This window comes from Seriola dumerili, unplaced genomic scaffold (genome assembly GCF_002260705.1).
Source record: "Seriola dumerili isolate Sdu_G_001 unplaced genomic scaffold, Sdu_1.0 BDQW01000149.1, whole genome shotgun sequence".
Taxonomy (NCBI): domain Eukaryota; kingdom Metazoa; phylum Chordata; class Actinopteri; order Carangiformes; family Carangidae; genus Seriola; species Seriola dumerili.
This window is the reverse complement of record NW_019174404.1, coordinates 7156236-7178286: the sequence shown is the minus strand read 5'-3', so window position 1 is coordinate 7178286 and position 22051 is coordinate 7156236. Positions and strand designations below refer to the sequence as shown.

At 40.5% G+C, this 22051-nt stretch overlaps 2 protein-coding genes and 1 non-coding gene across 3 annotated transcripts in view; 2 read left to right on the top strand and 1 right to left on the bottom strand.

Annotated features, from left to right (window-relative positions):
• Positions 1 to 454: 454 nt before the first annotated feature.
• trnak-uuu lies at positions 455 to 527 on the top strand. The gene has a single exon. It is a non-coding gene; the product is annotated as a tRNA-Lys (tRNA).
• Positions 528 to 1407: 880 nt separating this feature from the next.
• cunh21orf58 (chromosome unknown C21orf58 homolog) lies at positions 1408 to 4131 on the bottom strand. The gene is made up of 8 exons (XM_022750846.1): positions 4078 to 4131; positions 3247 to 3303; positions 3012 to 3069; positions 2691 to 2764; positions 2335 to 2520; positions 1964 to 2078; positions 1750 to 1886; positions 1408 to 1641 (listed from the first exon to the last, which is right to left on the bottom strand). Exons 2-8 carry the CDS (start codon positions 3289 to 3291, stop codon positions 1408 to 1410), a joined length of 849 nt encoding a protein of 282 aa, XP_022606567.1. The 5' UTR covers positions 3292 to 3303; positions 4078 to 4131.
• Positions 4132 to 4641: 510 nt separating this feature from the next.
• LOC111225811 (pericentrin-like) overlaps positions 4642 to 22051 on the top strand; it is a 33366-nt gene continuing 15956 nt past the window's right edge. The window contains exons 1-31 of the mRNA XM_022750843.1: positions 4642 to 4689; positions 6035 to 6064; positions 8336 to 8512; positions 8993 to 9136; positions 10106 to 10255; positions 10382 to 11295; positions 11444 to 11761; positions 11971 to 12379; positions 12607 to 13017; positions 13129 to 13347; positions 13785 to 13880; positions 14020 to 14163; positions 14507 to 14636; positions 14832 to 14911; positions 15112 to 15409; positions 15709 to 15809; positions 16046 to 16157; positions 16414 to 16540; positions 16791 to 16910; positions 17008 to 17083; positions 17339 to 17443; positions 17578 to 17689; positions 17781 to 17821; positions 17900 to 18034; positions 18205 to 18451; positions 18597 to 18747; positions 19172 to 19625; positions 20189 to 20386; positions 20512 to 20583; positions 20803 to 20907; positions 21242 to 21394. Coding sequence (XP_022606564.1) covers positions 4642 to 4689; positions 6035 to 6064; positions 8336 to 8512; positions 8993 to 9136; positions 10106 to 10255; positions 10382 to 11295; positions 11444 to 11761; positions 11971 to 12379; positions 12607 to 13017; positions 13129 to 13347; positions 13785 to 13880; positions 14020 to 14163; positions 14507 to 14636; positions 14832 to 14911; positions 15112 to 15409; positions 15709 to 15809; positions 16046 to 16157; positions 16414 to 16540; positions 16791 to 16910; positions 17008 to 17083; positions 17339 to 17443; positions 17578 to 17689; positions 17781 to 17821; positions 17900 to 18034; positions 18205 to 18451; positions 18597 to 18747; positions 19172 to 19625; positions 20189 to 20386; positions 20512 to 20583; positions 20803 to 20907; positions 21242 to 21394 — 5877 coding nt within the window. The remainder of the gene's footprint in view (positions 4690 to 6034; positions 6065 to 8335; positions 8513 to 8992; positions 9137 to 10105; positions 10256 to 10381; positions 11296 to 11443; positions 11762 to 11970; positions 12380 to 12606; positions 13018 to 13128; positions 13348 to 13784; positions 13881 to 14019; positions 14164 to 14506; positions 14637 to 14831; positions 14912 to 15111; positions 15410 to 15708; positions 15810 to 16045; positions 16158 to 16413; positions 16541 to 16790; positions 16911 to 17007; positions 17084 to 17338; positions 17444 to 17577; positions 17690 to 17780; positions 17822 to 17899; positions 18035 to 18204; positions 18452 to 18596; positions 18748 to 19171; positions 19626 to 20188; positions 20387 to 20511; positions 20584 to 20802; positions 20908 to 21241; positions 21395 to 22051) is intronic.

Here is a 22051-nt window from a genome sequence, read left to right as displayed (position 1 = left end):
ATGTGGACTGGAGAAAACGGGGATCGAACCGACGACCTTCTGATTAGTTCATATCTAAAGACTGAAAAAACAACTAGCGAATGTTGAGAGGCTTAATGATGATGAACCCCCTAATTAATATTTGGCTAATGACTGACTGATCGACTACTATTGTACCACAAAGTCGCTTTAGCGTTACGTTACATTTTCCGTCTGAATATGTCTTGAAGGTGATGTTGCCAAGGACTAACGGCTAACTTGTTAGCTGTTAGCAGCTAAACCGTTAGCTGATAGCAGCTAAGCCGTTAGCTGTTAGCAGCTAAACCGTTAGCTGTTAACGACTTATCCCCTTAGTATACGGCTATCTTGTTAATTTTGCTAGCTACGTAATGTTTGTTGTTAACGGTTATGAACCAGAAAAATTATCATGATCATGTTATATTCTTATTCTGTGTCGTATTATTTCATTGTCAGAGCCCGGATAGCTCAGTCGGTAGAGCATCAGACTTTTAATCTGAGGGTCCAGGGTTCAAGTCCCTGTTCGGGCGATAATGTTTTTCTCTTTTTTGTCACATCTCTAACTGTTCTTTTGAAGCATCTGTCTTCTGTCTTTTTGTTATTACTGTGTCAAAACTCTTCAAAGTCGGGATCTACTGATTTGACAAGCTAGTGGAACCGTTATACATGACCTAACGATATATATCAGCGATGGTTCATTTAGACTTGCGTTAACTACTACACTTGTAAATGTTTTGGCTAAGTTATAATGTATTGGATGGAAGGTGTTAGTCAAGGTTTACGTTTATCATTGAATCATCACTTTTATCACAAATTATATAAATAAATGTCCCTCAAAATATAATTCTAAATACCAAGAAAATGTAAAAAGTTAATGGTATTCATGTAGCTACTGCAAACAGAATTTACCGATGGGGATAGCTCAGGATAGCTAGCTAACTTTAGCTACGTTTTTGCCTAGCCTACTTCAAGTGGATGTGTTTTACAAAAGAATTGACCACTTACAAACATAAAAAATAAAGTTTAAGTTTGATCAGCAGTAGTGTACATCCACTGGATTATTATTTGTCATTCATATGAACATTTTGAAAAATCTCAAGGATAATAGTAACTTTTACATTAGATCCAACTATTTGTAAATGTGCAATGTGTGTGCCTCTGAATTTTTTTGTACTTTTTAGGCTGGAGTTATTGTCATGACCAGTGTTGTGCAGCCAGGGCTTCTTCAAAAACTTTTATGCATTTAAATTAAGAGACAACAGGGGACTTTCAGAGAGAAATCTGAGTTCAGTAAAGACATAAACACACAAACATCAAATGTGTTTGTTAGCATGTGTGTGTGTGTATATATATAATCCTCTATGTGTGTCTATATAAGAACTTAAAGTATACAGGTGCTGTTAGGGATGCTTACACGTTGAGAGGTGGAAGTGTAATAGGTGCTGATACATGGTGTAAGGAGGATAGGTGCCCCCCTGCTTGTCCTGCTGGGACAGATGACACGCCTGGTAACCATGTAGGGTAGCTGATGGGAGGCAGCTGAGGTCCTGCAGGGGTAGGACCATAGTGATGATGATGATGGACAGCATTTCCCCTTGGTTTGACATCTTGCCTTACAAAAATAGGGGTTCCCTGGTAACTGTCCTGGAAATACAGATTTGGGACTTTGTTGCAAGACAAAGATTACAGTTTTGTAAAGAGTGGCGACTTTGTGCTTTGACTCTATGTGTCAGAAAGTGTCTGTGTGTTTACCTGTCCAAAATGAGTGGAACAGTGACTGGACCCCCCGAGTGGCGAGAAGGCCATAGGAGGCATGGCTTTCAGCATCATGTTGTGCATTATAATCTGGTGCATCTGGGCATTTTGCATCAGCATCAGTTCCACCATGTCTAATATTCAAATTACACATACAAACATGAATACAGGGAGACCGAAATAAGATATATATTTATTTGCTGTTACATACCCTCCTTGATGCTGCCTGAACGTGGTGCAGGGTATGGGTGAGGTGGGGGAATCTGAGCAATCAGAGGCTGCTGTGGTGGCAGCTGTTGTATGATGGTGGCAGGCTGCTGGGGTAGCTGAAGAGAGAAATGAAAAAAGGGGAAATGATTAGTTCTTTTACATATTTAATTTGCACTATTCTTGGCCTCATTGCACATCAATCTGGATTGCAGCGTCAGTGATAAATATCTAATATGAAAGGAAATTGATGAACAAAAATAGAAAAAGGGAATAGGAAAAGAATATTAAATGCTTTCAACAAGCCACATAGAAGCAGAGTAACAGATCTGTGGGATTGGAGATGTTTTTGAGAATTAATGTCAATTGTCTCACAGTCTGTTGAACGATGCGTGGAGGTGGTGGAGGTGGCAGGAAGGGCAGAACAGGAGCTGGGTGGTGGATGTGGGTGGGTACCATGGTTGGGAGTGGTGGAGGGGCAGCGACAAATTGTGACTGGTGGTGTCTTTGGGGACCTCCCCAGGTGTGAGGTCTGCTGAGATCTTCTAGCATGTGCTGCTCCTACACAGAAATTGACATTGTGACAAGTGAAACAATAAATACTGAAAACACTGGTCAAATTTCTTCTGTTTTTCTCTTGCATTGATTTTTATGGTCTTCATCTCTCTTAAAGTAGGTAAATAATATGTGACTAAATAAAAATGTATAGAAGATAAAGATTTTGTACTGACCCTCAGTCTTTGCAGCAGGTCCTGCTTTCGCCTTAGTGCACGGTGCAGTGCATCCATCTGCCCATCATAACTCCCTGAGCACAGAAAATCATGTTTTCACAAACTAACCCTGTAACTTTTTACTGTCCCCCATGTTTACGACCTCAACTTGCTCAGTCAATACAGTTCCATATCATATCAGTTTACTACCAGGTTAAGTTTATAACTACGTGACATCTTGGGAAGTCATTCTTCGTTTCAGCTAAACATGTATAACTGAGATATGGCAATACCATCCACAGCTTGAAAGGCTTCATCACAAACAATTCTTTGATATCTTACTTGCAGACTGGGCAGACTCTGCTCTGTCGTCCATATTGTGCTTTTTGTTTTCCAGTCTCTAGGAATGTAAGTCAAGAATGTTACTTGAAGATTATGATGTGTAATTTTTTCAAAAAAGGAGACAAAAAAGGTCTAGCTAAACTATTTTACATGAGAATCCTTGAGAGGAAAAATTACCAAAGTAAATGAAGATCAAACTACAGCGTTCTATAAACTGTAGACTAACTTCACCTACCTTCTCCAGTAGTTTGAGTTGGAGTCTTGTCATCTGATCAACCATGGAGCTGCCATCCTAAATATACCAATAATTGGTTGAAATACTAGACACAAACATACAGATGTGCATGTATATGCTTTTAATACCTAATTAACCTGAAATCTTGGCATTTGGAGTCACACAAACTGTGTTCACCTGTGTGTTTGAGTCAAAACTAAAGCCGCACAGTGGTTGCCATGGGGCATACCTGTTTACCACTATGACTTGCATACCTGCATGGTTTCTATGCTGAGATAGAGAAGAGGGAGGCAGTCTTTCGACATCAAATACCATTACTCAGTACCCAAAATGCACTTATTCTGGAAACAAATAGAATTACCCTGCTTGGATCCAATTTCATCTGGAAATATAGATAGATAGATAGATAGATAGATAGATAGATGTATTCGTTAAAGGTAACCTACAAATAACAGGATTACAGGATGACAGGATTACACTTATTGTTATGGTTTGAATAAATGTAACATGAATGGTGATCTTTTGACCCACTTTTATAAGATATACTTCACTGTCATTTAGTTCCAGTAGTGTATATAAAAAGTGTTTTAGGCATTTTAGATGTTTAGATTCTTATCCATCCTTATCCAGTACCATCAGATCCCAAATTCATTCTGCTGCATGACATCAACCCCAGACATACAGCCAGAGTCATAAAGAAATATCTTCAGGGTCAAGAGGAATAAAAAGTCCTGCAACAGATGGTATAGTCCCCAAAGAGCCCTGATCTCAACATCATGGAATCAGTCTGGGATCACATGAAGAGACGTTAAAAACTGTATTCAGATGTACCTTGTACTAGAACTGTTGTAAATGGCAATGGATAAGTTAGGGGTTAGTTTTTTTCTGTTTACTGCACTTTGTATAAAGTAAATTAATAAATAAAAACTATTCATGGCATTATTTTTGAAAGCATCCTCCCTTTGTACAGTGCCGTACGTTGCTCTATTGCCATAGAAACTCCGCAGCAAGTGAGGGACTGGGCATTCACTTTCAAAACAGAAATGAACAGAGGCATGTTTTGTATTCGCCTGCACTGATTGGCTACAACAGCCGTCAATCCAACATTGGCTACTACGAGGTGGTTTATTGGTGCTGCAGGAATATGTTTAACCGAGGCAAATACCATTGGCTAAAGACGTGGACTGAAATGATTTGATTCGTCCGTTCATTCAAGGAAACTCGATAAGGGCGGAGTTGAAATGTCTTGGCGGCCATATTGAATATTATCTGTTGACAGTTGTGTCTACGATAGCTGAAATATTTTGTTTTAGCTAACTTATGCTAGACGTTGTGCTTTTCAACTGAATTAGGACATCTGTCCTAAACTTTTAATGCCTTTGTTTAAACCAAGAGATGGACGAAGATGAACGTCAGAGGAAACTAGAAGCAGGGAGAGCTAAGGTTTGTTGCCAACATTTAACGCACGCTAATACGGAATGCTAGCAGTTAGCTAACTCTTTTGTCATAGCACTGCGTTTGTCCACAGCTAACTACACCCACCTCCACATTTTATTACGTTTGATTTATTTTATCGTTGCTTGGATTCCAATTATCCGTTAAATTTCGGGTACTGGCAACTTTACTCATTTGCCGCGCACATGTGGCGGGTTGAACATTAGCAGAGCTTGCACATAGCTAACGATAACAATAACATTTATGGAGTAGATAATCGGCTAATGAACTGAATCACTTCACATACACTTCGAGTCCAGCACGGATAGAATGAGGCACTTACAGAGTCGAGGGAGATTATTTCTAACCTGTAAAATGAATACTTTAAAAACATTTAAGATATTGCCTGTGTCAAGGCAAAGAGCAGGTGCAGCCCCTGTTTTTGTTGTTTTTTTAAAATAATATTTTGGCACATGGTTAGAGTAACTTCCATACAGAACTGCCCATTGTTGCATTTCAGCATCATAAGCTTTGTGTATCACTATATACAATCACAATTTCAGCAGCCATTGTAACTTTCGCCAACATCCAGAAACATGTTATAGTTATAAAATGTTCCCAGTATAAGGGGTCTATAAGTTTAACATGGGTATAGCTCTGTCTCAAGCCTTGAAAACAATAAAATTTAGATTCCTAATGTTAGTAGTTAGATTATTTTATTATATTTTATTCTAGTTACACTCCTTTTAGCTCTCTACAGCTGTCTGAGAGCCAAGAGATAGTATAGTAGAGTATTCCAAATGGTATTTTTTCACCATTCTGTGAAATGTATTACTGTGGTGCTGCCAAAATTGGGAAAAAAGCAAGCAGCTGTTTTACTTCAATGGAAGACCATATTAGTAATGAATCAATAACCAAGAATTACTCTCTATGGATAACCAGGCCACGTTGTCTAAAATCTAGGTTCAAAACTAGGTCACCTTCCAAAGAGATAGACCATCTCGTGATGGGATCACACCAGTAAAGATGCCTGTCAAAATGTTGACGTTATGAGCAATGAATACTCAGTACTTATTATTACATTATTGCATGAGTAAATAAGTAAAGTTTTGTGACTGCATCTTGCACAGTTGTGACATTATTGCTCAAAATCACCTCTTTGACAGTTCCCGCTACAGTAGATGTGTCCATGACCACAATATGTCAAGATGACACACATACACATGCACACAGACTCACCAAGTCAATATCATATCGTCCCTGCCATAGTGGCTGGTAGTGAAGATGATAAATTACTATATTGCATGATGCTAATAAAACAACGCAACTGAACCACTGATATTCCTTATGACAGAAATCTTCCAACATGCCACGAAACCAGTCAGTAAGTATAGAAATTGGTGACTGGCGGGGACATTTGACTTTGTTTATGGGATTATTGGTTTGTGGACATTGTGATTTCACCCTTCTTGTTTTTCTTTCTCTTGACTGGGCAATCAGGGCTTTCTTATGCTTTTCTGCACTATGATAAAGAATGATGCAAAATACAGATTTTCAATTTTCTAAACCTGAAAGTAAATCTGCATTGCCTTCATAATTTGACTGTCTAATATACAGTAGCTGCACACCTTGCATACTCTGTCATGCTGGTTTGCGGCCATCAGGTGGTGCAGTGAGCCCATGAGATTTGGTAAGGTTAGATATGTTGCTCTTGCATCTTGCATGAATGGTGTTGCCATGGTAATGCAGTGCTGTCACTTGCCTTTACTGTATTTGGCGCATGAAAAGCTCTGATTTCTCTGCCTCAATGAAAGCATAGCATATATGTATAAAACATGCATACAGACAAGCAGAAATGTAAACAAAGAATCTGTTCCCATTAGAAACAGCAGCATGGCCTCACCCTGTCTTAGTACTGACATTGTTGCAACACAATAGCAGTATTCAGTTCAGTGACATCTGACCACAGTAAGATCCAGCCTGCTGGTTAGTCAGACTTTCAGTGGTGCGGAAGCAGCCTTGGGCTAAACACAGTTCATCTCGCTGATGTGTCTTTTGAAGATGTGATGTGCGTTGTGGCAGGCGGAGGTGGTGAATAGGGTGATGGAAGGACACAAAGGGTGGGGTTTTAGGTGAGTAAGAGAGCAGATGAATGACGTGAATTGGGAAAAGATTTAATTGTGGAGGAGCTGAGGGAATGAGTTTAAAAAGAAAAAGCTTTAACCTGGTTTCAGGAGTCAAATTAGGAAGGTGGTATTGTGGTGGATGCATTGCACGGCACTAAATGGGAGTACAAAGTAAAACCTTAGATATGGTTTTATGACCAGGCATGTAACATGTCAATAGAACAAATACTGGTGCACATGCACACACAATGTTTTCGTGCACATGTATGTGACTCATCACACAAAGCAACAAGTAGCTCTCCTGAGGACATGTAATCTCAAATTGAATTGAGCATGCACACTCTGATGCTGCTTGCCACACACAGAGCTCTGTCTCCTCCTCTCCATGTGAGTACATCTCCCAGTCTCCACCCTCTTCCCTTAGCCTAGACACATGCCATCCACTCTCCAGAGTTTGTGGAGCCCTCTGCTCTGTGCGTTGGCTGTGGCAGTGGGTTTTAGGATAAGAGGCTGGGTCCAATGTGCTGTTGCCTACAGACTAAGATCTACAACTGGACAATAGAGCAGCTGACATGATGAGGAAGAATTGAGAGGTCTGAGCACCAGCAAGAAAGGGAGCCGTTGACTGACTGTCAGTTATTGATGGAGGGCTTGATGAGGGTCTCTGTCACAATGTGAACTGCTGTAATCTGATTTAAGCTGCTTAAAGAAGAGGGAGACAGGCTGAGAGAGAGAGAGAGACAGAGAGAGAGACAGCGATAAAAAGAGGAGGAGTGTGTTGCAAAGAGAAACAGCCTGAGGTGGATTTGTACCAAATCGGTCTCTCTGGAATTCAAGCTCAATATCCTGGCTTGATTGGGGATGATGTTTTTCACTGTGAATGAACTTCACAGGCTTAAACTCTTGATATTTTTGTCCTTTCATGACTTCAGAGAAGACTCTGTGTTGCTACAAAAAGCTCCAGTATACCTGTCTTCTTTGCTCTGATTTTGATTTTCCTACAAGCTGAAAAATACGAAGTGACTGAGATGGATTTCTTTTTCATTTCTTTAACCTTGCTCTGTTTCTGGTCTGCCGAGAGGTTGTCCAATATGTGTCTCTAAAATCTGTATTTCTCATGGGCTTGGAATTGCTATCTGGAGATCTGAGCATATTTAGTGTCATCACCTCATTTTGAACTTGTCGGGTTATGGTGTACTCTATTTTGGGTATGAGTTTGGGATTTCTTCTTGTTTCTTTGGGCACTGTCTTTTTTGCTGCACAACTCTGACTCATCAAAATAAGGGCTTCCAATCTTTTTTTCATTTCTACAATGGGGACTATCAACTACTTATATGCGTATTTATATTTTGCTTAATGATTTCAGAATGATGTTTTGAATACTTTTTCTTTTTTCAAATGAGGACATACATCTGGACTCTAGTTCTTTCTCACCTTTGACCGCTGAGTTTCACCATGCTGATAGTGTGGTGGTGCTCAGTGGTTCTGACCTATGTATCCATCTACCTCTCGCTGTCCTTCCTGCGCAGCTTGCTAGCTTCAGACAGAAACGGGCGAAAAGCGTCAGTGCGGGGGCGCCGAAAAAGACGCAGAAGAGGAAGGGCCAGACTGTCACGCAGAATGACAGCTCAACGCAAGACTGTCACGTAGAACCAGCACCTCCATCAGCCAGTGACACAGAGTTGAACAGCAAGACCAACCATGAGGTACTTCACACTATATAGAGATTATCAGTACATCAATAATGCAGTTTGTGGAGGAGACTGAAGAAATCTGATTTGAAACTGTAGGTTTAATTTAAACAGCCAGATAGATTTGTCACACAATTGCTTGACTGCATGACTTCACTCTGGGTTACACCACCTGATCTCCACAATTTGTCTAATTTTGTTTGCTCACTCTATGCGCAAACAAGTGGTCCGTGCCCCCTGTTCGATAAACATACATTAGAGAAATGGGTCACTAACCATCATGTTGCCTGTAGGGCATGTTGTCATAGCAACCTGGCCAGGATTAACTGTGGCACTGTTTACTGCCTTTTTAAAGGGAAAGTTCACCCACAAAATCAGATACAGTAAGTGCATGTTTGTGGCACATGGACTACATTGACTTTTTTTGCATTAGTATCAGGCAAGGTAGTTAATATCACACTTATTTAACATATTTACATTAACTTAATTCTTCAGGAACCCCAAAAGCCAGAAAAATCAGAGGTTCAGCAGAACCAGAGACAGAAGGATCAGCCCACCATCCTGGAGCAATGCCCGTCCCCTGTGGAAGAGTTGAGAGACGAGGAGCTACTTGCACTAACTGGCAAAGAACAACTCAAGGTATACACAGTCGGTGATTTAACATTTACATAGGATATCAAACTCTACTGCATTTTTAGGATAAAATGTCATTTTTCATAGTGTATGTTATAGCATCTGACTTAAACACTGTTTTTTTTGTTTGGATTAATTTAGAAATTGTATGTCCTCTAAGTCACTTACTGGTTTTATTTTGGAGTTGCTGTTAAAGACTGAACTGAGCTTGTGTACAACTAAACAAGACTAGCAAAAGGGAAGATGGGTGTGATGTGATGAATGCATACTTAGCATTAAAATCCTAGGCTCTAAATTCACACGGTGGAAACTGGTCCCTTAAACTGATTTTATAAATCAGTGTTCCTGTTTACATACCATGTTGTAGTGTATTTAGATGTGTTTGGACACACGGATTGATTTATTTTCATGCTTTGTTAACCTGCCAAGACAATGGAAGTCTTGTATTGCTGCAGGTACTATTGAAGACGGTTTGTGTATTTCTGTGTCTGTGTCATCATCAGGCCATGGGGAATGTAACTGTCTCCTCTTCTGCATGGCTGCTTGGCTGCACCGATCTGAATGTGCAGCATATTTCATCTATAATATGAATGTCAGTGTGTAGAGGAATAAGGTTAAACAGGCTGTCCTCAGGTTGTAAAATGGCCTTAAATAGGATTTACTATAGTGTCACAAAGTGTTTCACATATTGCAGTAGTTTTAAAAGCCTTAAAAAGTGATGTTTTATTTATATTTTATTTCAGTTAGGAAGTTGGCCCTATATGTTCAAGTAGTCGGTGGTTCAGTACTTTCTGGCTAGCAACACAGGAAAGAATTAGTTTGAATTGGCCTATTTTTCATTATTTCATCTTAGGACTGCTTAAAGGTTTGAATTGCTTTACATACTCAAAGTGTGCTGCGCTTCACCTTAGGAAGGTGTGTGTATGTATGATTGTGTGTATGGATATAAAATTTACCCATAATTTATACTTACAGCAGTTACAGGAGGCTGTGGAGAAGCGTAATGAGATAATTGCCAAGCTCAGCTCCAACCTGCAGGAGGCCTTGGCCAGCAGAGACCAGGTGCAGCTGGAGGCACAGTCACTTGCTGGACAGATTCAGGCGCTACAGAGACAGCTCCAACAGGTTAGTGCCACTGAAAGCTAAATCTGTGGAAGGATATCAGGATAATTGGTGCCTAAAAACATGCACTTCACAATTCATATGCACAACAACTGAAACTGGATATTGTCTGAATTGTCTTTTACACAGACCAGTGCAGATTTTCTGCGCATCAAAAGTCAGTCAGGAGCTGAAGGCCTTAACATTCATCAACAGCAACCTCAGCATGGCCACTGCTCCCAAGATGCAGACCTCAGTTATAAGGAGGCACCATCAGAGGGATCAGGAAGTGGAGGACCTGCCTTTCATTCAAGTGTTGAAGTCTTCAGCACTGACGGTGACACTGAGACTGACGGTGTTCTGCACAAACTGAGGGCTGAGCTGGAAGAAGAAAGGGAGAACAGCCAACGCTTAAGTGCTGAACTAGCGGAGGAGATGGAGAAACACCAACATGTGCTTTCTTTACTGGAGAAGGAGAAGAAAAGAAATGAAGAGGAAGGAAAAGAAAGGGAGGCACAGCTGCAAGACCTCCAGACCCAGTGCCTTGAGATGCAGCAGTACAAAGAGGAGAAGGAGAAACTAAACAGAGAAGTGCTTGAGCTGAGGAAAAGGCTTCATGAGGAAGAAGATGCAGAGAGGAGATTTAATGAAGAGGTGGCCACATCTGCCCTTCGTCTCAAGAGCCTTGAGGAGGAAAGACAGACACAGGAAGAGGAGATGAAGAGGCTCAAAGAGGAGCATAGGGAGGAAGTGGAGAGAGTCAGGCAGGTGTTGGAGGAAAGAGAGAAAGAACTGATGTTTAGGGAGGAGGAGTTTATGGGACTCAAAGCTTCTAAGAATTGGCAGAACAAAGCAAAAGCTGGTGTTAGCTGCGATGAAAGTATTTGTTTAGATGAGGCCAATCTGGAAAGTGGACCTGATCAGGACAGTATGAATGTATCAATACCTGGGGACATTATGATGGAGAGATACTTGTCTTCAGCTCCCCTTGCACACTCTCGGTCTTCATTAGTCAATGAAAGCTTCGAACACTGCAGCCAGCTGGACATCTCTGCAGACCACAGGTTAGAGGACTTCTATTGTAATTGGTCTATATGTGTGTTGCAGAATCTATTTTCATCTTGCATGCCTCATATTTCAGTAGGTTTCATCACTTGAGTTTGTTTTCTAGCCTAGTTAAATCCCCTAATTTATCTGTGCCTCTCTTCATAGTTTTGAGCTGAACAGTGAAGTGCTGGGAGATGAGCCTCTGTTGTCAATTTCAAACCGCCACCTCGACGAAAACGACAACCTCCATGATAATTCCAATCCTCAGTCTCTGTCTCAGTGGCTTCACAACTCCACTTCTGAAGATCTGGATATGAGTAAACTGTCCGAGCAGCAGTTTGAGGAGACAGATCTGGAGAAGGAGCTGCTTAATCAGCAGTGTGGGGAGCTCCATGAGGAGCTGGCTCTCAAGGACAGGGACTTGAATGTATTAAGGGAGGAAGTCTTGAGGAGTGCAGAAGAGCTGGAGGAGGCCAGGAGCAGGTAAGGAATTTGATTAGGGCATGTGGTGATTTAGTTGATGATTTCCAGATCACTGCATGTTTTATCGTATTATACATGTATTACTTCTCTGCGCTCTTACTTGCAAAAGAAACATTCAGTTATTTAAATAATAACCTCATGTTGGTACTACATTAAATATACAAGTACCAAATAAACATTTGGATAAATAAAGTATATCATGTATTCAGGTGGGCTCAAGTAACAGAGGAGCTCAGACAAGCTCTCTGGGAACTTGAAGAGGAAAAGGAGAAACGGAGACATGTTGAGGACGAGATGAACTTGAAAGCCCATGAACAAGACAACCTGAAGAACAAGCTTAGTGCCTTAATGGAAGAAAGAGAAAATGAGAATGCAGTAATGTTGATGGGCGAGGAAGCTACTGGAACTCTCCTGCTCGTCCCTGATAACTTTCTATCAGAGGAGGAAGATAAACTGGCAGGGGAGCTTAAGAAGGAGCAGGAGAAGGAGGCTGCACTCCCGTCTCATCAAAAACAGCAGGAGCTGCTCGTATCGTCTCTGCAGGAGATGAAGCAGAGTGCAGACTCTGCGAGACAGAGCCCAGAGCCCAGAGATGACAACCAGCTGCAAACACTACAGGTATACCAGTATAATAAGTGTGTTTGTGTTAACAGCTTAATAAGAATATAAACATGCCAGTCAGGGCATGCAGTTTTTTTTTAACCCATCTTGATTTGGATGGATGGAAATAGTATTATATAGCAGCATTAATATGTTTGTGCTAAAAGGCTTCAAAGGGAGGAGGCAAGAAAAATGAATATAATGTACAGAAAGCTAAAAGAATGTCCCTTTCTTTCTGTCACTAGGCCCATTGTGACCATCTCATGTCAGAGCTAGAGGAGACAAAAACAAAGCTTAAAGCTGCCTTATTAAGTCAAAGCACCATCAAGCTGGATGAAACATTAAAGGAGCTTGAAGCTACACATGCACAGGTTCTGAATATCCAAACAGAGGTGGAGAGACTGCAGAAAGAGCTGGAGAAGAGCCACGCCAGTCTGGACAGTGCAGAGAAAGAGAGGAATGAACTGGAAACTCAGATCTTCTGCCTGAGACAAAACCTGGCCAACCTGGAGGAGGCTCAGGCCCAGGCAGTGCATGAGAAGGAGGAGCACAAGAGAAAAGAAGAGGAGATGGATGAGAGGATTAAAATAACAGAACAAGTCTTAGAGGAGGAACTTGAACAGTTTGAGAACTTGCTAAAAGCCAAGGATGTTGAGGTGAGACAGGATGATGTGCAGCTGATTTATTTTGCACAGATTCCAGCAAGGAAATCTGTTTGAATTACTACTGTCCAAAGATTAAGATGATGTACAAAATGATTGTTACAGTTGGCTGAAGAGAAGGAGAAATGGGAGGAAGAGAGGCAGGAGAAGGAGAAGGAGCTCCTTGATGTGAGGCATCTCATGGAGGAGCAGAGGAGGGAGAGGGAAGAGGAGGTTAAGTCTCTCCTGGAGAAGCAGGTCCTAGCTGTGGAGGAGGTTGGAGAGAAGCTCAAGACATCTCACCAACAGGAGATAAATGACCTGATGGAGAAACATAAACAAGAGGTGGGATTTACAACGTGCACAAATTTTACAGACCGTCAGTTTTAAAGATCTATGATAGTGTTCATCTCTAAGAAGTTAAATATAAATATTTGTATTTATTTAACTCCAAGGACCCATATTTATTCTTGTGCCACCCTGAAATTGCCTCACATTTCTTATATATTTGCATGTATTATATGTTAATATATATAACCTAGAACAGTGCATATATATACTGTATTTAGTGTTGCTGAAACTCATATTGACCATATTCTGTTAAAGTTAACAGAACTTAACAAAAAGTGATCTGTTTTTGCTGCTTTTTTTTATGATTTTTTTTAAACTATGAGCTGCCACACCAACCTGAAATAGGTACAGATTCAGTTGAAGTACTTTTCAACATTCATCATTAAAATATATAAAGTTTCCTCATTTCCTTGATATGTTTATTTGCATAGATTTCTGACTTGAACACCCACGTGGAGACGGAGCTGCTGAAGCGGCAGGCCAGTATGGAGGAAGAACAAAAGGGACAAATCAGCTTAATCAAACAGGTATCAGATACGGGAGGTTTCACTTTTGTGTTCTTTTTGAAATGCTTTCCCAGGAGTATTTAGACTTATTCACTTTAAGTTACTTATCCTTTTCCATGCTTGTACCATTTTTATCTCTCATCCTGTTCCTTCCCCCCAGGTGACTGAACGTGAGCATGAGCGGATGGTGTCCGAGCTGACTGTCAAACACACTGAGGAGCTTAGTCAATTGAAGACAGAGCTGTCCCTGGAGCTGAGAGAGAGCATGGAGGCTGCCCACCAGGCTGAACTGCAGCAGTCACAGGTATACTATATATACACACAAGCACAGTGGAACATCTTCAGCCACAGCATGCAGCGCAATAACACTTATAGCTGTCTTCCTCCCTTACATAACCATTTCATAGTGAAGTTTTATGGTTTTAGGAGTCATTAATACTGGTATTTTGGCACTTTGGAGATTTTGAAATTTAATCTTATTCCTGTTAATCTTATTTGCACAAGTTATCAATAACTATGGAAGAAAATGGTGTAAGATTAAAATCTAAATGTAATGTATAACCTTCATTTCCCCCCAACATGCAATCACTGTTACACTGAGGAAAAGCTCTGACACAAACCACACCTTATGCTTTCATTTCCTTTAGGCCCAAAAGGCCCTCGAGCTTGAAGCCCTGCGTCTGAGCTTGACCAACGTCCACATGTCCCAGCTGGAGCGCTCCCAGGTAAACCAGGAGCAGCTGGAAAGACTGCGTGAGCTGCACCAACAAGGCATGGGTGAGTCCAGACTGCAGTGCTTTTCAGTTGTTGTGTCAGTGTTCTTTTTCATGTTTGCCTTTGGGTGCACTCAACATGTGCGCCATTATGGATGTAGGTGAGTCACCCTTATTCTTTAGAAGCTTGTTCTGTGATTAACATTTGTAACCTTCAAATTCTTTGAAACTCTTTGTGTGTGTCTGTGTCTATGTTCAGATGAGTTGAAGCAGCAGTGGGAGATTCGTGTTGCTCAGGAGAGAGCGAGCATGGAGGAAACACAGACCAAAGAGATACAGGTAAAAACTGTCATACATATGTTGCATTTGACAACTACATTTTTGTTATTTTAATCGATAAATTTTTTTATAATAATTGTTCAATTTCTTTTGCATATTTTACCAGTCTTTTAGTTTTATTGAAATTGATATTTCAGATTATCATGCTCTCTTTTCTTTTTTCTTTTCTTTCTGTTTTTTTCTTTCTTTTTTTTTTTTAGGCTCTAAAGTTACAGTGGGAGAAGGAGGCTGAGAGCACCCGGTCAAATCTCCACACATCTCTCTCAGAGACCCAGGACAGCCTCTCTGCCACCCAGACAGAACTCGCCAGCACCCAGGCCTCCCTCGCCCAGATCAACAAAGCTCTATCTGAAGCCCAGGCAGCTCTGTCACAGACCCAGTCAGAGCTGCGGGAGTCACAGGCCAGGCTGGAGGAACTCCAGACCTCCAGTAAAGAGGAGAACCAAAAACTAGAAGAGGAGCTGAAACAAGCCTGGGCTGACAGAGATGCTGCTGCTTGTGAGTTGCATTCTTCCATTAAGGCTGCGGAATCCTCTAAACTCACAATTTTAATAATGAAAACTGCAAATAGTTTTATTTAAATCTTTATTTTATACATTAAATTATATATTTGTATGTGTAATCATGCTAACAGGCTAATGGGGGAGGCATGATTTTTTGAGAATATCTAATTTCTGTAAGCAAATATTTTTTATTTGCAAGATTATGGTCAATTAAATTTTGAATAGTTTGTATTTTATGTTCTAATTTTTAAAAATTGTGAATCCTGTGCTTCTGGTGTTGTGAATGCTGATCAGGTTCTCTGGAGGAGTTGGTTTCTAGTCATAAGGAAGTGCTGCAGGAGAAAGAGCAGAAAGTACTACACCTAGAGGAGAAGGAGAAGCAACTGCAGCAAGAGGTCAGTTCACCGGAACACATGAACATTTAGTCAGGTTGTTATTTATTTCTCATTTCAGGTCACAGACCCCTGCATTAATAAAAGGATCTTCACAATTTTTATGAATGTTTTTGTATTATTTTATATATATGTTATAGACATTACACTAATTTAGCTAGTATTAGTCTATAAAAACAATAGGAAACACACATCGTTTGTTGTTATTTTTAGAATGGTGTTTTTTCTCTGTCAAACAGGTTGTGCGCTTACAGGAGGAGAAGACTTTGCTGAAACAGAGCTCAGAACAGGAAGTAGGTCAGCTGTGGATCCAACTGGAGAGCATGAGGGCTAGTCGACAAGAGTTGGGAGGTGAGATTGATGAAATCTCCTTAACTAATACTTTATTTTCATCTACTGTAGTTATTTAAATACACTTAAGTTATTCAAAACTTACCAAGTAGAAAGTGTTTAAAACATGTTAGTAGTTAACAATGGCTGTCTTTGATGTGATGATGCAGAGGAAGAGGAAACTTGAACAACTTTACTCTCAAACATCAGTTGCGTTTGTGTATGACCATCTACTGTGTTCTTCTGTTCTGTCTTTTGCTAACTTATTGTCTCACAGAGCTGAAGGAGCAGCTGCTCGCTCGCTCGTCTCGTGTTGATGACATCGAACGCCTGAAGACAGAGTTTAATGAACAAAAACGAGGAATCAAAGAGCAGAATGAGGCTGAGCTGGAAAGCTTGAGGAGGTATGTGAGCACACACAGTCTTTTATGCATTTATTCTTACTGAAGTCTTTAGTGTACATTAGCTAATGTTCAAAATGTGATGTTTGGAATAGAAACAGATTCAAACTCTTTATCACAGATGTGGTTTGCAATGCATGCAATGTATTGGCCACAGTTTACAGGATTGTCAGCTATCTGTCAATTTTCCTATTTTTTTTCCTTTTACTGACCCAAGTCAAATTACACATGCATTACCTTCATCCTCCTTCAGGTACTTTGAGCAGCGGTTGCGTGTGACAGAGGAGAGCCACAGAGAGGAAATTGCTCTGCTTCAGCTAAGACTGGTAGAAGGTGCTTTGGAGGAATCTGTGCTTAAAACCACAAATGACAGGTATGCCTCTCGGCCTATATCAGGACTAGTTACTTGTATTGAAATCTTGCATAAAGTTCTGCGAATAACACTGGTGCCTATGGTCTCTCTATCACAGTTCCATTTTTCAAGATGAAGCTGAAGAGGAAAAAGATGTTCTTTCTGGTACCAGCCTCAATCTTGAACAACACAAGGTAAAAGTGCACATATACTGTATGTGAGCAAATTAATAGCACAAGACATTTTAAAGATCGGCTGTTGTCAGATAAATGTCTGGTGTAGAGTTGTTTGAAACGTTTAAGCTACTGTCCAAGTTGCTTAATAAAATTTTTCGCTAATCTCTCTAGCTTATGTTGTAGTGGAGTAAAGTTTTCTGCACATTTCAGCCACATTACTTTGGGGATCTTAATTACACTGTATTTTAAGGTATTGTGTTTTGTCTCATCCAGGAGTTGCTTGACAGTTTGCGCCTTCAGCTGGAGGAGAAACACTCAGTGGAGCTTGCCAACCTACGATCCTCCTTGGCTCTTTCATTCAAGGAAGAGGTGATGCAGGTCAGACACAGACTCAGTCCTTCAACCTTTAATGTCTCTGAGAAAACCGTATAAGAAGCTAATGTGAGAGGTTGTTGGAACACGGTACCTTACTCTCTAATTTACTTACATTTTATGTTGTTATTGTGCATTAGGTGCGCTCAGACCTCACAGACCATTACTATGAAGAGCTGCAGGAGATGAAGACTCGTCATGCTTTGGAGCTAGAGCAACTCAAAGCCAAACTTTCTGACAGTCACTTACGAGGTACGTCACGCATAATAAAAACATTTGCAGATTTGTTGTGAGATGATGCTAAAGCTCAACAAAAACAACCTTATAAATATCTTTGTCATAGAGCTTACCAGAGTCCGTTTGGAGGCTGCAAGGCAGGTTGAGGTAAGAAAAGATAATCAATAATGTATACAGCAAACTACACACTTTTATGAATCATATAATAATTGGGATTTTAATTAGGTGGAGGTCGAACAGAGACTGTGGTGTCACACTGAGGAGCTGCAGACAAGGATGACCATCATCCACACCCTGGAGAACAGACTGGCTGCCATGAGTGAACAGCATGATTCAGAAATGCAGAAGAGCACACAGAAGGTACATACACTTACACAAGCCTGCATAATAGAAAGGTATCGTACACAGTTAAAAAAAAAAAAAAAAATGGGTCGGAATATACTGATAGTAATTTAAAAACACAGATTGAATTTATACAATATGCAAATCTCAAACCATGCTACTCAACATGTTCTCTTCAACTCCTACAGTTGAAACAGGAGTTTGCTGGGGAGCTCGTTTGTCTTGAGGCAGCTCTGAAACAAGAGAGGGAGCGTGTGCAGGAAGAGATGAAGAGGTTGAGAGAAGAGCTCCAAGAGAAACATGAAGCTGAGATATCTGTCCTGAGGTCAGATCTTGTCCGGGAGACTGAGAAAGAGCGGACACATCTTGAAAAAGCACTTCATGAGGAGAAGGAGAAGTTAAAGTCTCTACAGGCTGCACTGGACAACAATGACAGTAAGATCATTTTTGAACAAATCATTTAGGTTGTCAGTAGAATGTCAGTGAATTATAACTTTCAGTCAGATCAGAAGTTTTGGAAATTGAACAAATTTAAGTAGTGGTTCTCTATGAGTTCCTAACATGTTGCATTTGTATATAGGCCCACAGGTCCTAATCGTGAGGCAGAGACTGGAGGCCCAGTATGACAGTGAGCTGCAAAAGGCAAAGAGCTACATGGCAACAGAAATCAAGGAGCTCACTGCTCTCCTCAAGGGGCAGGGTGAAGAGCGGCTACATCAAGCTCAAGAGAGGTGAGATCTGTCTGAGATTAAGACCCTAAAGTCTTGATTGAAACTTGATGTCGAGGGGTTTGTCAAAGGTTAGACCGTATACAACCCTGAATCATGTCTGTAATGCTATATTAAGCAAGTTTCTTTGCTTATCTAAGATCTAAGGAAATGCAGATAGGTAATTAGGGCTGCAGCTACTGATTGTTTGTGTTATTGATGTAATGTTTTAGCTAAAACAAATTTCTATCTTGATTTATTATATAAAATTTAAAGATGTATGTAAATATAAAGTGACATCTTTCAGCTTTGACTGTTGGTCACAAAAACAACCAATTCAAACATGTTCACTTAAAAAAAAAAAAAGAAAAAAAAGAAAGAAGAAAAAAAGTCCAATATATCCATTGTTTTTAATAACCTTGGGTGCTGTTTTTGTCGGTGCATTCAGGTTCCAAGAGGAAAAAGCAGTGTTGGAGCAGCATTTGGTCCAGAAATATGAAATCTCTCTGGCAGAGCTAAAGAACAACCGTCAAACTGAGCTGGAACATGAGAGGGCAACACTACTCAAGAAACACTCCCAAGAGATGGACACACTCAATGCCAAATACAAAGCACAGCTAGATTCACTCAGTGCCAGTCACAGAGATCAGCTTGCAGCTATTGCTGCTGATCTTGAATCCAAACACAATGCTGAGATTGTTGCCTTGGAGGCGGCCCTCAATTCCAAACAAAACGCAGACCTTGAAAGTCTGGAGGTCGTGTTTCAGGAGACCAATCAGGCTCAGCTGGAGGCTCTAGAAGCTGAGTTAACTCGCAAACACCAGGAAGAGAGCGATGAATTGGAAAAGCGGATGCTGGGTAATATGGACACTTTGGAGGCCACATACCTGAAGGAAGTACAAGTAAGAAGACGCTCATAGAAAGTGAAACATGATGTCAAGCCTTATCTGGACAATGCTTGAATAGCCTTAAACAGGTTATAGGTTAATATTTCCTCCAGCCACCTGTAGGCAGTTATGGTAGTTCTGAAATGTTTTTGTAACTGATTGCAGGCTGTTGAGAGATTTTATACTTCCATAAACTAAAGTGGGATTGTCAGAACAGTGGTTTGTGCAGTAGGAGGCGCAGCACCACTAGACCTGTGGCAAACACTGCCACTGCTGTTAGCTACAGTAGCAAGGAAGCTCATTGTGCTGGTTGTGCTGACTTAATTAACTGTATCATTAGGAGTTATTGTTATTCTCTGGGGAGTTACTGAAAAAATTTGATATAATGATCAATTATATGAGGAAATATTGTCCCTACTGGGGTTCCATCATACTTTCATACGCAAGTATGAAAATATGATGTATGATTGTATTTTTTATGTATTTTAAATGTCATAAATTTAACTTGGTGAACCCTGCAGTTTCTCAGTTTGAAGGGCATTAACGTACTTACAAGGCTACTGTCTTCTCAATCTCAGACACTGCGGGATGAAAAGTTGCAGCTTGAAGAGAGGCACCGTCAAGATCTGAATCGCCAGAAGTCAGAACATAGACAGATAATTGAGCGCCATGCTGCAGAAGAGCTGTCCATCAGGGAGGAACTGAGGAAAGAACTGGCTCAGGTACACATGGAGAAGTTTAGTGCCATGGCAGCAGAGCTCAGCCACATTCACAAGGTGAGAAATAAAAATGGGTGGTGGACCTCTGGCTAACATTTTATCAATTCAATTATTATTCATTCAGTAAACAAAAATACAGGTAATTTACAACCTCTGCTGTTTTTCCTGATTTTCTCTTACAGACTGAGCTGGCTGTTCAAAAAGATGCCTTAGATACTGAACACTGCAAAGCCCTGGAGACCCTCAAGAAGCAGGTACTTACCCAGTCATCCGTACATTACTTTGTTTTCCTAATCTCTTAAATTGCCCAAATTTTAACTGTCTTCTCTTGAAGGACACTGGTTATAAAATTAGTGCAACCTGAGCATATATAATTGCTCAGCATCTTCATGTTGACATAAATGGTAAATATGGATTTTTCTGTAATTTGTAACTGAAGCAAAAATTCAGTGTCCTTTTCTGTACTTTTGAAGGTTTTGGAGCTTGAGCAACAACACAGCACTGCTCTCCAGGAGCTCTCTTGTACCTACAGTGCTGAGAAAGAGCAACTCATCAGGCAGCACAAACTCCAGCTCCAGGTGTGCAATGCATGATAGAGCATCACATTGTATGTGTGTGTCTGTGTGAGTGAGAGAGAGACAGTGAATCTGTCATCTACAGGGTGAATAAAGATCCCATGCTCTGCCTTGCTAGTTGCTTTTAATGGTTGTCACTAGAGTTCTTGTCTCTGTCGCTCTTACAGCCCATTAGTGGAGGGATTACACAGAGATATTATTCATCCTTTTATAATGGCGTATTTGTGTGTGGAGGCACTGAGTATTTATTTGGATTTTTTCTGAGAAGCTTTGAATGTAAGCATTTGACCAACTGCCGGCATAGCCTGTTATTAAACACATACATGTCCTACTGTAGGAATTAAGGGGTGTCTCTGCAAGGGAATTGGAGGCATGTCGCAGGGAGCTTGAAGAGGAGTCATCAAGGCAACGTCAGCACTTCCTAGAGGAGGTGGAGCTCCTCAAAGTCCAATCAGAGGAGAGACTGCAGGATAGGATAAATCAACTGAAGGTAAAGGAAATGCTTGAGAGGAAAAGATGACTTTGGTTAGTTTTGATTAAGATCTTTGAAATTAAACATTTTTTGGCATATAATGTAATCAATTCATTATATGTCGGCAAATATCATAAAGGTCTTTCCAAACCTTTATTTCGTTTTATTTTAAGTTGTGTATTTATTTGAATGTGAGTGCTTGTTTGAAACATCATTATGTAATATCTGTGGATTATTGAGAGCTGTAGTGTGTGTTGTGGCACTGCCCCGTCTAAGCTCCAGCTGCACCAGTTCACTCCTAGGGATAGTTCTTTCTCTTGGATTCTGTCCCACTGGAGCTTTATTCAAACCCAGTTTCCACATAATCCACCATCATATATGTAGAAGTGTTCTTGTCCGTCTGTCTCTCCGCTCTCTGAATCTGTGCTCTGCTGGTTCATGCGTGCGTTGTTGTTGCTGCCATCTGAATGGTGGCTAAATGGGATGGATCTAAGCTTTTTATCCTCTGATGCAGAAGGTTTTAAGGCTGAATGTACTTTTTTTTCCCCAGATATTTAGCATTTGACCATCTGAAATGTGAAGCCAGTAGTCTGCTATAAGCCAGTAAGACAAAGCCAGAGATCTTTTTGTAGCTGGGAAACAAATAAACCTACAGTAGACTGCATCTTTTAATTC